The 17,116-nt window shown below is 36.2% G+C and overlaps 1 protein-coding gene across 1 annotated transcript in view; it reads right to left on the bottom strand.

The window, feature by feature from the left end:
- ARMC1 (armadillo repeat containing 1) overlaps positions 1-17,116 on the bottom strand; it is a 47,799-nt gene that overhangs the window by 16,161 nt on the left and 14,522 nt on the right. The window contains exon 4 of the mRNA XM_012663194.1: positions 3,113-3,302. Within this exon, the coding sequence (XP_012518648.1) occupies positions 3,113-3,302 (190 nt within the window). The remainder of the gene's footprint in view (positions 1-3,112; positions 3,303-17,116) is intronic.

The raw sequence follows: 17,116 nt of genomic DNA, 5'->3' as shown, positions 1-17,116 counted from the left end.
TTTTAAGAAATTTCAGATAATTCACCTGGGTTTTCTATATTTATAATCACATTAATAGCAAATTATCAAATTATGGACTTACTGATGTTATACTAATATACTTCATTATATTAACTCATATTTGCATCTTCAGGATAAAACTAGATTCCTTCTAGGAAGTTATAATATTATGGGTAAAAGTTCAATTCTGGAGTCACACTACTTAGATTCAAATCTTGACTCAACCATTTCTTCCACCTATGTGACTTTGGTTAAGTTATTTTAACCATCCTAAAAAAAGAAGATAATAATGTACCACTTTCTGTGCTGACTATCAGAATCAAATTAGAGAACTGATTAAAGTTATCACTACTGCCAGGCTATGTCACCAAAAAATGTTAACATGATAGTACACTACTGGAGTTAATGTGCTAGTATTTTATTTTGGATTTTGGCAATCACATTCTTACTATATATTGGCCTATATTTTTGTATGTGCTTTGTTGCATTTTATTATTTTGTCTGTGCGAGGTTTAAAAAAGAATTGCATTATTCTTATTCATTAAAATCAAACAGACGATATTAGAAATACTTTGTGTATCTTAATATCTTCCATTCAATCAATTTATATTTATCAGAACTTACTTTCTAGAAACTTTTCAGGATCTTGTGGCCCCAGTTTCAATAAGACAGCTAAGTCATTTGGCTCTGCCATTGAAAATACGCATATGGTGGCCGGGCATAGTGGCTCACATCTATAATCCTAGCACTCTGGGAGGCTGAGGCGGGAGGATCGTTTGAGGTCAGGAGTTTCAGACCAGCCTGAGCAAGAGCAAGACCCCGTCTCTACTAAAAACAGAAAAAATTAGCTAGGTGTGATGGCACGTGCCTGTAGTCTCAGTTACTCGGGAGGCTGAGGCAGGAGAATCGCTTGAGCCCAGGAGATTGAGGTTGCTGCGAGCTAGGCTGACACCATGGCACTCTAGCCCGGGAGCAAGACTCTGTCTCAACAACAACAACAACAAAAAGATAATATGCATATGGAAAGCTTTTTCTCACACTTACTCAGTGAACCCTAAATCCTAAATCCTACAGCCTAAGTGCCTAAACACCATAAGTAAAAAAAAATTGTGGATAATCTAATGTAACCTACTTGGCATAGCTGAAGTGATAGGTGGTTGGCTAGGTACAGTGGCCCACACCTGTAATCCCAGCACTTCGGGAGGCTGAAGAGAGAGAACCGCTTGAGCCCAGGAGTTAGAGACCAGCCTGAGAAACATAGCAAGAGCCCATCTCTACCAAAAATTTAAAAATTAGCTGGGCATGGTGGCATGCGCCTGTAGTCCCAGCTACTTGGGAGGCTGAGGGAGGAAGACTGCATGAGCCCAGGAGTTCGAGGTTGCAGTGACACCTTGCTCTCCCAAGCCCAGGCAACAGAGCAAGAACTTGTCTTAAAAAATCAGAGATAAGTGGTAATCCACCAGTTACCACCTTTAAGTAGGTAAGTTATATAATTTATCACTGCTAAAGATAACTTCAGAGAAATATCCAATTCCAATAAAGCTCAATAACAGGGACCAGACTTACTCTCCAGGATTAAAACAACTAAAAATACAGACAAAATAAAATTTAAAAAACAATTATTTCCAGACATTGGACATGTTTTCATCTGGGCCTGAAGTCTTCCTTATGGGAAGGTTTTTTACTACAAATTCAATTTCTTTAATAGCTATAGAGCTAATCACGTTTTATCTATGCCTTCTTGAGTGAGCTTTGGTAATCTGTGTCTTTCAAGAATTTTTCCTGTTTCATCTACATTATCAAATTTATTGGCATAAAATTATTTAAAATATTCACTTACAATCCTTTCTTTTTTTAAATTTTAAGACACAGGGTCTTGTTCTGTTGCCCAAGCTGGAGTTCAGTGGCATGATCACAGCTTACTGTGACCAGAACTCCCAGACTTAAGTGATCCTCCTGCCTCTCAGCCTCCCAAAGTGCCGGGATTACAGGTGTGACCCACCACACCTGGCTACTTATTATCCTTTTAATGTCTGTAGGATCTATAGTAGTGTCCTCTCTCTCATTTCTGATAATTTGTGAATTCTTTTACTCTCGGTCAGTTTGCCTAGAGGTTTATCAATTTTATTGATGTCATAGATCAGCTTTTGATTTCCTTGGTTTTTCTCTATCGTTTTTCATTTCACTGATTTTTGCTCTTTTTCGTTTCTTCTCTTTTGCTTGTTTTGGCTTTAATTTGCTCTTCTTTTTCCAGTTTCTTAAGACAGAAGCTTATTAAGTCACCAATGTAATACATTTTCTCTTTTGTATATAAACATTTAAGCATCTGGTACTAATGAATTTCTCCTTTAAGCACTGTTTAACTGCTTCCCACAAATTTTGACATTATGCTTTCTTTTTTATTCATTTCAAAATACTTTCTAATTTCTTTTTTTTCTTTATTCCTGACTTCCTCGGAATAATTTATCTTTTAACTTAGTCATTGATCCATGGATTATTTTAGAAATATGTTATTTATTTTCCCAAATTTGGAGGGGATTTTTCCATATATCTTTGTTATTGATTTCTAATTTGCTTTCATTGTGCTCACAGAAGATACTTTGTATGGTTTCAACCCTTTTAAATTTATTAACACTTGCTTTATGGTCCACAACATGGTCTATCTTGGTACATGTCTCATGTGCACATGAAAAGAATAAATATCCTGTGGTTGGGTAGGGTGTTCTATGAATATCAACTAGGTTAAATTGGTTGATAGCATTATGCAAGACTTCTATATCCTTACTGATTTTCTGTATACTTGTTCTATTAATTGAGAGAGTTGTGTTGAAATCTCTAGCTCTAACTGTGGGTTCATCTATTTCTCTGGGCATTTCTGTCAAGTTTTACATCATATATTAATATCTTGAGGCTCTACTATTAGGGGCATAAATATTTTAAATTGTTATTAATATATCCTCTGATTAACTGACTTCTTTAGCACAAAATAACCCTCATTATCAGTATTGATATTGGGACTTATTGCCTACTAGGGGATGACACTGAAGAAACTACTTAGTTGACATGATGTCTCTTTCCCATCATATGAGCCATGTGTTTACAAAACTCTTACCGTATCATCAAGACCATCTATATGCAAAACCACTGTTTTGGCACGTTTGTTTGTAGTTCCTAGAAAAAACTGAGCTTTCCTTCGACGTGAATTCATTTCACTGAAACTATCACCATCTGCCATACTGGAGGACTGAAGAATATCATAGATTTCAGATGCCAGAAGTTTTGTTTCTCCTGGAGTTGTAGTCCTTGAAAAGAAACACATATAAATTTATAAATTAGTCTTGTCGCTTCTACTCATTCTGTAATTTTATTTCTCATCTTTGTGGAGCCTTGTTTCCTTCCTTTCTGATGCCTTGCTCGATTTAAAAACAATACCAGGGAATCCTAGAATAATCAATAATGTAGAAAAGGCATCTAGTCTATAATAGTCTTCTAATTTCATTTTAAACCTGCGGCTCATTGAGATTCAAAACTCCTCACTATAAAGGTATAAAAGTACATTTAATCAAAATCTTTAATTAAACAGAAAATCAACTAGCAAGTTCAGGTTTAACATGCCCTTGGATTATCATTAATATTCAACTCTCAATTTGAAAGTACCCTGACCTTCAAGAAAACACGACATATAAAAATCCAAAAGGAGAAAACAAATTAGAAAAGAATCATCCATATTATCAGCTAATGTCAAGGAGATTTCTTAGCATGATCAAACTGATTGTTTCTTCATTTACATTTCTTACATATCACAAGGCCATGTATATATCATAAAACCACAACTCAAACAAAAGTTTTCATTCTTTTTTTTTTTTTTTTGAGACAGAGTCTCACTGTGTTGCCCGGGCTAGAGTGCCGTGGCATCATCCTAGCTCACAGTGACCTCAAACTCCTGGGTTCAAGCGATCCTCCTGCCTCAGCCTCCTGAGTAGGTGGGACTACAGGCATGCGCCACCATGCCCAGCTAATTTTTTCTATATATTTTTAGTTGTCCAATTAATTTCTTTCTAATTTTAGTAGAGACGGGGTCTCGCTCTTGCTCAGGCTGGTTTCGAACTCCTGAGCTCAAACAATCCACCTGCCTCGGTCTCCCAGAGAGCTAGGATTACAGGCGTGAGCCACCGCGCCCAGCCAAAAGTTTTCATTCTTAAAATTAAATCCTACTATATCTCTTCACATTAATATCTAGTGCCATACAATCTGATAAATCTTCCTGCAATGATGGAAATGTTCTGTATCTGCACTCTCCACTCATATGGAGCTACTGAGTACTTGAAATGTCGCAAGTGCAATTAAAGAAATAAATTTTATTTACTTTCAACTAATTTAAATTTTCCCATGTGGTGAGTGGCTACCATATCAGACAGCACAGATCTAATGGTTCTTTACTAATTCGTTGAATTGAACAAACAGTAAGTACACATAACTATAGGAAAAGAATCCTCATTCCACCTACGAATGGGCTCAATTAAGTCCAAACTCTTTACATTTGAGGCCTTAACATGAAGGCCTTAAAAACCCATTTGGCTGTTTACATTAGCTCACTGTGTCCTTTTATTATTCTTCGGGTTGACCATGACACTTGGCCATCTCCTGCAGAGACCATGTATTTTTATATATTCTTCTTTGCTGTTCTTTGTTCTAGAATGCTTCCCACCCTTAAAACCTTGCTCATGTCTTTCCTCAGCCATAAGAGCTTCACCCAGACCACAGGCTTTATAACTCTCATTTTCACCCTTAAAGCGCCAAGTTGACCACTACCTTCTTTATGAAGCCTTCACCCAACAACCCATTTCTCCCACTGTATTCAAAGTACTATGTTTGTACTTATACTGTTGATCTTTGTTTTCTATTTCTTTCACAAGTATATAAACTCTTTAAGAATAGGTATGTATTCTCTTTGTACCTTCCACAGAACCTAACAAAAAGTTTTATAAGCTATTTATTGAATGAGTAGGAATACTTCCATTTCTGATATTCAGACTGTACATGCTGTAGCGTATAGAGCTTTAATTCCAGGGGTGATAATCTGACAGTTTTCTGGGCACTTAATTTACTATATCAGGTGCTTTTCTGGGACACAGTGGTAAGTTATTTTGAATGATTTTAGCTTTGTGTTACGTGAAGTTATCAAAAAGACTGATTTTTTTTTAGGGGATGTCTCAGCATTTTTCTTGATAGCTGTTTTACATTTATTGAAAAGGTCACTGTAGTTTTCAGATCATTTTAAATATTAGCCAAAAACAAGTTATAAAGAGTAGGAGTATATAATGATTAGAGGAACTCATCAATTTAAGGAAAGAAAAAAGAACAGTATGTTTTTGTTACCCCTTTTTATCACCAAATAGTCTTTAAGTGTTTGTATCAAATACAAAGAGAATCATCACAACACATAATAGAAGATGCAAATAGTGACCTTATTACATACTATTTCAAAACTTCTCTATACGCTTCCTAATGAACCAACAGTAACAAAAAATATTAAAATACTGTAATATCAAATTAGCTTCCTGTTCTGCAGAATAAGAACTAGAACAGTAATTAGTTCTTAGCCAGTTAGGGTTACTAACCCCTTTGAGAATGTAAAGTTAGAGACTGTTTCATAGGAAAAATGCAAGTAAACAATTTTCCGAATTAATTTCGGTGAGATTGTTACGTCCCCACACAAACCATCCATCTTCTATCAACCTCAACATAGGTGGTGGTTGCTGAAGGCTGGGGTGGCTATGGAGATTTCTTAAGATAAGACAATAATGAAGTTTGCCACATCAATCCTTTTCACGAAAGATTTCTCTGTAGTGTGTGATGTTGTTTGATATCATCTTATCAATGCAGAACTTCTTTCAAAATTGGAGTTAATTTCTCAAACCCTGCTATTGCTCTATCAACTAAATTTATGTATTAATAATATTCTAAATCCTTTGTTGTCATTTCAACAATGTTCACAGCATCTTCACCAGGAAGAGATTCTATCTCAAGAAACCACTTTCTTTGCTCATCCATAAAAAGAAACTCTCATCCATTCCAGTTTTATCATTGCACTAATTCAGTCACATCTTCGGGCTCCACTTCTAATTCTAGTTCTCTTGCTCAACCACATCTGCAGTGACTTCCTCCACTGAAGTCTTGAACCCCTCAAAGTCATTCATGAAGGTTAGAATCAACTTCTTCCAAATTTCTGTTAATGTGGATATTATGATCTCCTCCCATGAATCACAAATGTTTTTCAGGACATCTAGAATAGTAAATTCTTTCCAGAAGGTTCTCAGTTTATGTGGCCCAGATCCATCAGAGGAAGCACTCTCTATGGCAGCTATAGTCTTACAAAATGAATTTCTTAAATAAGATGACTTGAAAGTTGAAATTATTCCTTCATCCATGGGCTGCAGAATGGATATTGTGTTAGTAAGCATGAATGCAACATTAGTCTTCTTGTACATCTCCAACAGAGCTCTTGAGTGACCAAGTCCATTGTCAATGAGCAGTAATCTTTTGAAAGGAATCTTTTTTCTGAGCTGTGTTTCTCAACAGTGGCCTTAAAATATTTGATAAACCATGTTGTAAACAGAGGTGCTGTCATCCAGGCTTTGTTGTTCCCCAGATAGAGCACAGGCAGAGGAAATTTAGCATCATTCTCAACAGCCCTAGGATTTTCGGAATGGTAAATGCATTGGCTTCAACTAAGTCACTAGGTGCATTACCTCCTCCTAATAGGAGAGTCAAGCTGTCCTTTGAAGCCAGGCATTGACTTCTTTCCTTCAACTTTGTGAACCAACCTCTGCTAGCTTTAAACTTTTCTTCTGAAATTTCCTCACCTCTCTCAGATGTCACAGAATTGAAGGGAGTTAGGGTCTAGCTCTGGATTAGGCCGTGGCTTAAGGGAATGTTGTAGCTGGTTTGATCTTCTGTCCAGACCACTAACACTTTCTCCCCATCAGCAATAAGGTTGTTTTGCTTCTTATCATTCATTTGTTGACTGGGGTAGCACTTTTAATTTTCTTCAAGAACTTTTCCTTTGCATTTACAATTTGCCTGACTGGTGCACAGGCCTAGCTTTTTGGCCTACCTTGGTGTTCAATATGTCTTCCTTACTGTTTCATTATGTCTAGCTTTTCATTTAAAGTGAGAGATGTGTGACTGTTCCTTTCACTCAAACACTTAGAGGCCACTGTGGGGTTACTAACTGGCTTAATTTCATTATCATTGGGTCTCAAGGAATAGGGAGGCAGTAGGAAAGAAAGAGACAGGAAATGGCTGATGGATGGAACAGTAAGAATATGCACATTTATCGATTAAGGTCACCGTCTTACATGGGTGCCATTCATGGCGCCCCAAAACAATTACAATAGTAACATCAAAGATCACTGATCACCATAACAGATGTAATAATGATTTTAAAAAGTTTAAAATATTGTTGAGAATTACCAAAATGTGACAGAGACACAAAGTGTGCACATGGTATTGAAAAAATGGTGCCGACAGACTTGCTGGATGCAGGGTTGCCACAAACCTTCAATTCGTAAAAAATGCAATACCTGCAAAGTACAACAAAGCAAAGCACAATAAAACAAGATATGCCTGTATGTTCTTCTGGTATACCTTATAGGACCAATTTTATTGCTACCTTTCTGAGGTGTTTTACAAAACCAACAACCATTCTCTGATTCTCTGCACAATTTAATTGGGTGTCTTACAATTTAATTTAATTCTGTGACTGATGACCTGGAATTGGAGTCAGACTTCACAGGTTTAAGGGCTCAGTTCAACAATACTGTCCTCATTTTAGATGCCAGATGCAAGTACGAGATCCCAAAGTTACCCAAATTTCTATCCAACTCATGTGGGGGTTTCCCACAACCCGCCCTTTCAGGTTCAACAATTTACTAGAACAGCTCACAGAACTCAGTAAGACAATTTATTCTGTTTATTGGTTTATTATAAAAAATATAACAGAGGAACAGCCAGATGGAAGAGAGCCATAAGGCAAGGTATGAGAGGTACATAAGGGGTGTGTGGAACTTCCATGCTCTATCTAGGCCTGCCACCCTCCCAGTTCACCAACTCAGAAGCTCACCAAATCTCACTGATCAACAGTTTATTTATAGAGTTTAATCTCCACCTCCACTCCTTCCTGAAATTCATGAGTGGGGCTAAAAGTTCCAAACCTCTAATCACTTCCTCTTTCAAGTGACTAGCGCTATCACAAGGCTATCTAGGGGTCCCTACCCTAAGTCACTTCATTAACATAAATTCAGGTGTAATCCAAAAGAAATGACACTCCCTAAAAAAAATTTAAAACTAAAAATGAAATAAATAAATAGCCAAGTATGGTAGCAAGAACTTGCGGTCCCAACTACTCTGGAGGCTGAGGATTGCTTGAGCCCAGGAGTTAAAGGCTATAGTGAGCTATGACTACGCCATGGCACTATGGCCTGGGCGACAGAGCAAGACCCCAAGTCACTTGGAAAAAAAAAGACAAGACACTCCCACCACTCAGGAAATTCTAAGAGTTTTAGAAACTCTATGCCAGGACTCACAAACAAAGACTAAATATATTCTCTTATTTTACCATATTTCCCTATGAAACAGTTGAGAGAATACCTTATAGACCCAGACCTCTTCTAAAAGAAAATAAAATTTTGAGTTAGGCAAAACAAAATGTGCAAAAGTATATAAGCAAAACCAAATTACAAACTAAGTTACTTCTTGATCTGGGTACTATATGAAGTATCATGGTGGGTTTCAGAAAAAAATACACCAAAATATGCTGCTTTGGATTTCAAACTGGGAGCAGCAAATGCAGGGGAGGTCTTTTTCTGAAGTTTCCCTTGTAAAGGAAATTAAAATTTAAGGACTCTCTAAATTTACTATGCCAAGTGAGAAGTTAAGCCCTGATATTGCAGTCCCTTAGCATATTTGCAATTCTGCTTCTTAGACTATAAATTAACTCTTCTTCTCATTGTTCTTGCTCTTAAATGACTCCGAAAGACCAGATCTCTCCACTTTCAATCACTGACCTTTGTTATAGATTAAATGTCTCCTTTATTTATTGTCTTGTGCCTAACTTAGACCATGGTGTGCTAAAAGACCCTATGACTATTAACATCTTTAGTGTGGAATGTTAAATATACCTTTCCTAAAAGAAAAAGACCACCTTACCTAATCAGATTGTTGTAATTATACATTAAGCCTTATATAGAAAGATGCTGAAATTCTGTTAAGTTTTCCTAAACTTTGTCTACATAAATGACCCCAAACTTCTACACTTTGGAACATTGACTTCAATTGCTTGAAATCTGTGCTTTCCAGGCAGCTGCCCTTAGCCACTCTGCTTGAATAAACTATCTTTAAACTAGATTCTGATCCTTTTGATTATTTTAGGTTGATATCCTATTTTAGGTTGACGTCCTACCTAAGGCCAGATCCTCCAGAAAATATTCAATTGTTGTAAATTCCTTCCCCAGATATCTCATCGAACAGGGGAATTGATATACATCACAGGAAGGAAGACTAGAGTTGACACTATACCCAGAGTCCAGATGAACTCTGTCCAAGGCTATTCTCTGTTCTTTGGGCCCATTCATCTCCCCTAAACATCATTTACTCTTCCTCTAAAATTGCCTACATCTCCCACCTCCCTCTCCCTTTTGAGGGGGTTTTTTAGGTTTTACCCTTTTGGTTTTTTGGTTTTCCCCTTTTTTTTGCTTCTTTTTTGTTTGCCCTTAATAAATTTGTATGCATTTTCTCCTGTTATTCTGTCTATTGTCAATTTATTTCAGCAGACTCAATAATCAACAAAGGGCAAGTTTGAACTTCCCTACAATCACAAACATCTATGCATACTGCTATTCAACAATCATAGTTATAAATAACTTATTCCTGATTTTTAAAAATGTTTTTAAAACTAAAAAGAATAACCCAAGAGTATCTACAGATTTGGAAGTTATCTTACTCTTTTTTTTTTTTTTATTTAAATGATAACCTATAGGTCACATTTAGCAGGATTTCAAATTAACTGCCAGGGAAGGTTTTATGATTCGTGACTTACATCCTGTCCCTAAGTAAAAAATTTTGTTTTGGGTCCTTCAAATCTTATCATGACTTCCTTGATTAATACGTAACTTACTGACATTGAAAAGGACACTGATGTGTTTCTGAATCATGAAGCTTCGCTGATTTGTTTCTGAATCATTAAGTTTTACTGATTGATTTTCATGTAAGACATTTTAGCCTGTATGTGTCTTCGATAGCCAATGACTGGTAAGCTCTGTATCATACCCTTTAATGCAAAAAGACAACCCCAATATGAGGAGTCTACCTCCCTTCTCCTAAACTTTCTTATAAAAGCATTCCAACTTGTAACAGACTTTGGGAGACACCCAACCTTGTTGGGGTTTCTTTGTGGGTAATTCTCACATTTGGCTTCCAAGAAAACTTTATCAAATTATTTCTACCTCAAAGGCCTTAATTTTAGTCTCCACAAATAGAACAAAATTATTGTTCCCAAATAGTATGATTCAAAACAAATTCAGTTAGAAAAAGCCTAGAGTCATAATGGTGCATCTGGGGCCATAAACGTGAGAGAGACTACATAATTAAGAAATATTGATTGCCCCAATCTTGGCAACTGAAAATTAAAAGAGCTGATTAGTTCAGTCTTTAAAATCTGACATCCAGAAAACAAAGACTATCTTGAAAAACTTTTTCATCTAAGTAATTGGAATTTTGCTCTCAGTAATTTATTATTTCATAATGAAGAATACTGATTCCTCATTACTTTTTCTAATTAATTATCTATATTGAAAAGTTTCAAAATGTTATTCATAAAACTAAAAGGTGAACTCTCACCTTTATTACAGATCACAAATAATTATCATTCTGAGTATATTTCCATATTGGACATAAATACCAATTCACTCTAATTCTATAGCAACATTTTATGTTGCCCATAAAGTCCAGTTAAGACTTCTATATACTTCATGAAAGCAATGAATATACTATTTTACCGTTAGAGACTTGCTGCCACTTCTTCAAAACATTTCCCATCTTTTCTTTTAGAAGTTGTTTTTGCATTTTCTGCCCCCCCTTGTTTGCTAAGAAAAAGTGTTTTGTAATATTTATGCAACACAGAAAATCACCCCCATCTTTTAATGCAAAAACAATTCAAACTTTAAAAAGGTTATAAGGAAGCCGACTGCTCTATTTTTGGTAACAATGAAGTCCTAAGGTAAGGAAACTATAGCCCTTGGGCCAAAGCCCATTTACCCTATTGTCTATGGCTGGCTTTTCTCCCCCCACCCTTCTCCAGATAAAGTCTGGCTCTGTAGCCCTGGGTAGAGTGCAGTGGCATCATCACAGCTCACTGCAACCTCCAACTCTTGGGTTCAAGCAATCCTCCTGCCTCAGTCTTCCCAGTAGCTGGGACTACAGGCATACACCACCACGCCCGGCTAATTTTTTTCTATTTTTAGTAGAGACGAGGTCTCGCTCTTGCTCAGGCTGGTCTTGAACTCCTGAGCTCAAGTGATCCTCCCGCCTGGACCTACCAGAGTGCTAGGATCACAGCCATGAGCCACTGTGACAGCCTGTCTATGGCTGTTTTCATCCTGTGGGACACAGCCCAGTAGTTACAACAGATACTACTTGTCCCACCTAAAGGCCTAAGCCTATAAAATATTTATCCGGCTTTCCACAGAATAAGATTTGCCAACTTCTAAGTAATTACAAAAAAGACACTGAAAAACAAAAAAGCAAAGGATGTAGAGCCATTAAGAATGATATGGCAGGAAAACAGTTATATGGAAGAGTACTCCTGATATACTGCTAAATAAACTACTGCTACCATCTCGATCTTTCATTAAAATAAGGTTGGATGTCATCAAAGTTCTCCGAAACACACAAAAAAAATTCAAGGCAAAAATGGAGAAGCATTTTCAAGACTCTTAAGAAAACAGGTGGTAAATCAAGGATCCAATCAGGTTGTCCTTCAAGTATCAAGGTTATAGAAAAAGTTTTAAACATGAAAGTAGTCAAATTCTTGAGCTTTTCCTGAGCAATTTAGTAGAGAATGAGCTTCAACCAATCAAGAAATAACTAAGAAAACTTCAGCAAAAGGACTAATAATGAGTATTTTATGTATTTAATTGTAGATCTAAAACCAAAACAAAGGTGGAAAAGAGAATAGAAGAATACATAAATGTTTTGACAAGAAAGAAATAATGCAACTTAAAAAAAGAAAGGACATGGGAGAGGAAGAGAGGAAAGCAGAAAAATCTCAATGACTATTGAACACATAATATTATAGATAGGAGTCAAAAGATACCATTAAAAACTAACAAGCAAGACAAGTGAAAGGTCAAATAAGAAAACAAGCAATTTATGACATTTTTCAAAAAGTATGAAGGTAATCACTAAGACAATAAGACAAATCTTTCTACATATCGAAAGAAATTTTCAAATAAAAGAAGAAATCATCACATAAAGAAACATGGTGACTACAACATAATATACGTGGTAACTGTAACAATGAGTTAAGATGAAATTTATCAGGTATGTTGACAAATATAAGTGGACTTAGTTCACTAATTAAAAGAAAAGGATTTTCAACTTGGCTCACAAAATAAGACACAATTTAAACAAAGTGATTCAGAAATAAAGGAAGGGGCAAAGGCAAATCAGACAAATAGAAACAATGAGATCAGGGCTTGTATACTGAGATCAAAGTAGAATTCCAGCCCCAAACCCGAGTATTAAGCATGACAAAGGACATTTTTTTAATCCTAAAGGATGTTGCTCCATAAATTAATATTACTATATTAGAGACAGAAATGGTCTCAGGAGTTTTGTAGGGCTCTGCCCTGAAAGAGTATGTGAACATGTTAGTTTGCATATCAAAAGCTGCTCCACCTCAGGAGGGCATCTCAAAAGGTCAGTAGCAGCTGCTTTCCAAGGTGACAGTTGCGGTCTTAACCCTGTGGTTCTCACCTGCTTTGAAGGACAAACCAAGGTCTACATGGAATCACAGGATGAGAGCTGATCAAAGAGTGTCTGCCCAGAGACAGATACCTGCAGCTAAAAACAATTAGCCCAAGGGACAGTTCCTGCTTGACTTCTGATGACCTGTCTCTATACACAATAACTAGATAAAGAAACATGGAGCCACTATATCTCTGTTTAACCCTTCTGTTAAGTAATAGCTTTATCTTAGAACTTAGAAGCTTGTCCTTGAAAGACTTTGTAACCAGAGTTAGTTAGGGGATCTACAGAAGCCTTTTGAAAGACTTTTAACCTAAAACAAACTACCTGTTGTTGTGTAACTCTATTACCCCTGGCAACCGATCACTGTACCTATAAATACCCATGTGAAACTTTATTCTGGGCCCTGTGATTCACGGGGATATCGTAGGGACCCTTGAGTACCCCCGCTTTTTGCCTATTATCTTTATAAATCTACAAAACTATATCTTCATCTCTGTGTATTCTTTTATTTCTATTATTTTCCATTTTCTATTATTTTCTTATCCTTTGCAATGACCCCTACCTAGAGGACCCGATTTTTTGCGGGGAGCGTAGCTAAACTCCCCGCAAAAGGACACATTTCACAGTGAATATATGAATCATGAATATATATGAACCAAATAACAACAATATCTATATAGAGAAAATGATAAATATAGTAAAATGTTAAAATTGGAGAACATAGGTGTAAGGGTATATGGGGAGTCTTTGTACTGTTTTACAACTTTTCTGTAGGTCAGATGTTATTTTAATATGAAGTTTTTCAAAATGAAAGAACAGAAAAAGCATAAAGAAATTAAACACACACTTTTCATCCACAAAGATTTTAGCAAGAAGTATAACCACCATTTATAATGGCACTGTTTCAAAATCTAGAATTGTAGGAAGTTCCTTAAATGAAATGAGATACTTTAAAGTTGAGATGCCACATTTTATTAAAGTGGCTTTTATTTATAGTATACCTCATGTTAAATATTCACAAGTGCTTTAGGAAATGCATCATTTATCAGAAGTATTACTCTGGAAATACCAATTAACAAATGTCTTAAACTGGATTTAGATGTTCTCCTAACTTCACATTTTGAAAATTCTCTTCACAAAAGGATCCAGGTCTAAAAATACAATGTGGGTTCTAATCTCTAATAACAAGTTTTTATGGAAGAGATTGAAATTAAAATATAATGCCAGATTCATTCTGAATGACAGAACTTAAAATTCTTTTCAAAATTAAAAACTGAAAGTAAATGAAATCAAACCAATTGTCAATACGTAAGTACCAATCTGACCTCAACACAAGTAAAACCTGCAGTTCAACATGTTAAAAATCAGCAAAATTCTCTAGCAATGCATAATATGGTGATTATAGGACAAAAATTTAATACACAGAATTTTCTCTATTTTAAAAAATATTCTTCTCTGCTTCCCAAGTGAAGAATAACATCTTTACCCTAACTACTTCTGCTTTTTGGTTTCCCCATTGATCACTGCCAGATGTAAGGCTCTATTCACTTAATAAGGTACCATCTCTTCACAACAGATTTTCTTTGTTCTCTGGTTCTTTCTGGAGCACAGTTAAATTGCTCCCAAACTCAGTACTCCTAAACAGAGAGATGCTGATTTGAAAATTTACTTCTAATTCCATCCTGACTGGCTGGCTGTTATGGGGTAGCCATGTCAAATAAATCAACTATGGCCAGGCACAGTGTCTTGTACCCTGAGAGGCTAAGGCAGGAGTTCAAGACCAGCCTGGGCAATATAAGTGAGACTCCATTTCTTAAAAAAAATTTTAAAAATTAGCTGGGCATGGTTGCTTCCACCTGTAGTCCCAGCTACTCAGGAGGATTGCTTGAGCCCAAGAGTTTGAACTGCAGTGAGCTATCATTGTGCCACAGCACTCCAGCCTGGGTGACAGAGTGAGACCCCATCTCTAAAAGAAAACAAATAAATAAAGCCTGGCACAGTGGCTTTTGCCTTTAATTCTAGCTACTTAGGAGGCTGAGAGGCAGGAGGATTACTTGAGCCCAGGAGTTCAAGAACAGCAGGGCAACTTTAGTGAGACCCTGTCTCTAATATATTTTTAAATAAATTAATTAATTTAAAAACAAAGAAAACAACTATGGTATATAATATAGATCTCTTCTATAGTTTACCAAAGTGATTATATAACAGTGAGATGTCAATTAGTTCATAAGCTAGTAGAGTAGTGGTAAATCATAAATCAGTCATCTGCATCTGGGAACACAGATTTCAAGATGCAAAATAAGGTCTAAACGATAGATGTTTGTAGTGTCACATCAGTTATACAGACATAAAACTCATTCTCCTCTATAAGGATAAAAACTTTTCATTTTGCTCTTTTAAAAATTTTTAATAGGGGTACTCAAAAGAAACAAGTAGTTGAAGAATTACAAGTCAAATATCCCTTATCTGAAATGTTTAGAACCAGAGGTGTTCCAGATTTCAGATTGTTTTGGATTTTGTAATATTTACAGAAGCATATCAGCTAAGAATCCCTAATTCAAAAAACCCAAAATCCAAAATGTTCCAATGAGCATTTCCTTTAAGCATCATGTCAGTGCTCAAAAGTTTCAAATTTTGGAGCATTTCATATTTCGGATTAGAAATGTTCAACCTTTAAAAATACCAGAGCAATCAAATTTCTTCAGAAAAGAAAATCACGTCAAAACCATGAGGTAGTTCACAACACAATATTAAACACGCTGAACCAAAACCTGACTCTAACACTTTGTAGTCTTGATGTTTGCAAGCCAAAACACATCATTCTATTAAGCTTCTGATGACTACACTTAGCTAACATTCCAGTACTGACACGTGTCACTTAACAGCATGGACACATTCTCAGAAATGCATCATGAGGCAATTTCCTCATTGTGTGAACATCATGGAGTGTACTTACACAAACCTGAATGGTACAGCCTACTAAACACCTAGGCTATAGACTACAAACCTGCACAGTATGTTACTGTACTGAATACTGCAGGCAACTGTAACACAATGGTGTCTGTGTATCTAAACATAGAAAAGGTAAAGTAAAAATATGGTATTATAATCTTAGGGGACCATTGTTTTGTATGCAGTCCACTGTTGATCAAAACATTATTATACAGCATACAACTGTACACTAATAAACTTCTAAGATGGCTATTTTGGTAAACAGAGGCAACTTTTTATAAAGCTTGAAAGGTAACTTGCATATCTGAGATCTCCAGCAGCCAAATGAGCCACAAAATGTATATAAAAATTATATCATATCTCTACTTTTAAGGGGGATAGGACCAAATTATAATGGAGTATGCAAGAATGTACATCTGTTTCAACATTAAAAGAGTGAGCAAAACAATCACTATATTGTTCTAAAAAACAGACTCTATTTGAATTTAAAAGATAAGCCACTTGCAGCAGCCATGGAGATACGGTGCTTGGATCTTCAAGAAAGAACTTGTCCTTCTACTACAATAGTAGAGTCTCTGGCTATGGCAGCTTTGGGATCCATCACAAATCCACGGGGACACTCTTTCCAGGCAGCTCCCAACCAATGACTGAGCAGTGTGATCACTAGGACCTGGCTATTTCTGCTCAGTACAGGACTCCTCAAAGGGCAATCTTTGCTTGGAGCTCCCCACTGCGTTGGCTGTCAGATTTGCATTGCAATCTTAGACTTTCTTTGCCCCATTCTGGTTCCTTTCTTCTTCCACAGATGTCAAATTTGCATTTAGTGTAAAGACTTTCCCTGCCCAATCCTGCTTCATCACCTTTATCTTTATAGACCTTGTCCCACAATAAACCTCTTCCATTTCTAATTTCATCTCAGCATCTTCTCATATGATATGCCAAGATAATGACCTGAATTGACACACCACTTCTCTCACAAAGATATAAGCAGTCTCCCTACTGTTTTACAGATGTATCTCTCACTTACATACATGTATACATAACCACACCCTTGAGCCAACCAACTTAAGAAATTGTTCTATAGGTTAAGTCTATCAAACTTACTCTAAATTTCTGAAGTTCAAATATGACATAT

Source organism: Propithecus coquereli, unplaced genomic scaffold (genome assembly GCF_000956105.1).
Source record: "Propithecus coquereli isolate 6110/MARCELLA unplaced genomic scaffold, Pcoq_1.0 Scaffold8, whole genome shotgun sequence".
In the NCBI taxonomy this organism is placed as follows: Eukaryota; Metazoa; Chordata; class Mammalia; order Primates; family Indriidae; genus Propithecus; species Propithecus coquereli.
Note: the sequence above shows the minus strand (reverse complement) of the source record. Positions and strands in the feature narration are given on the sequence as shown.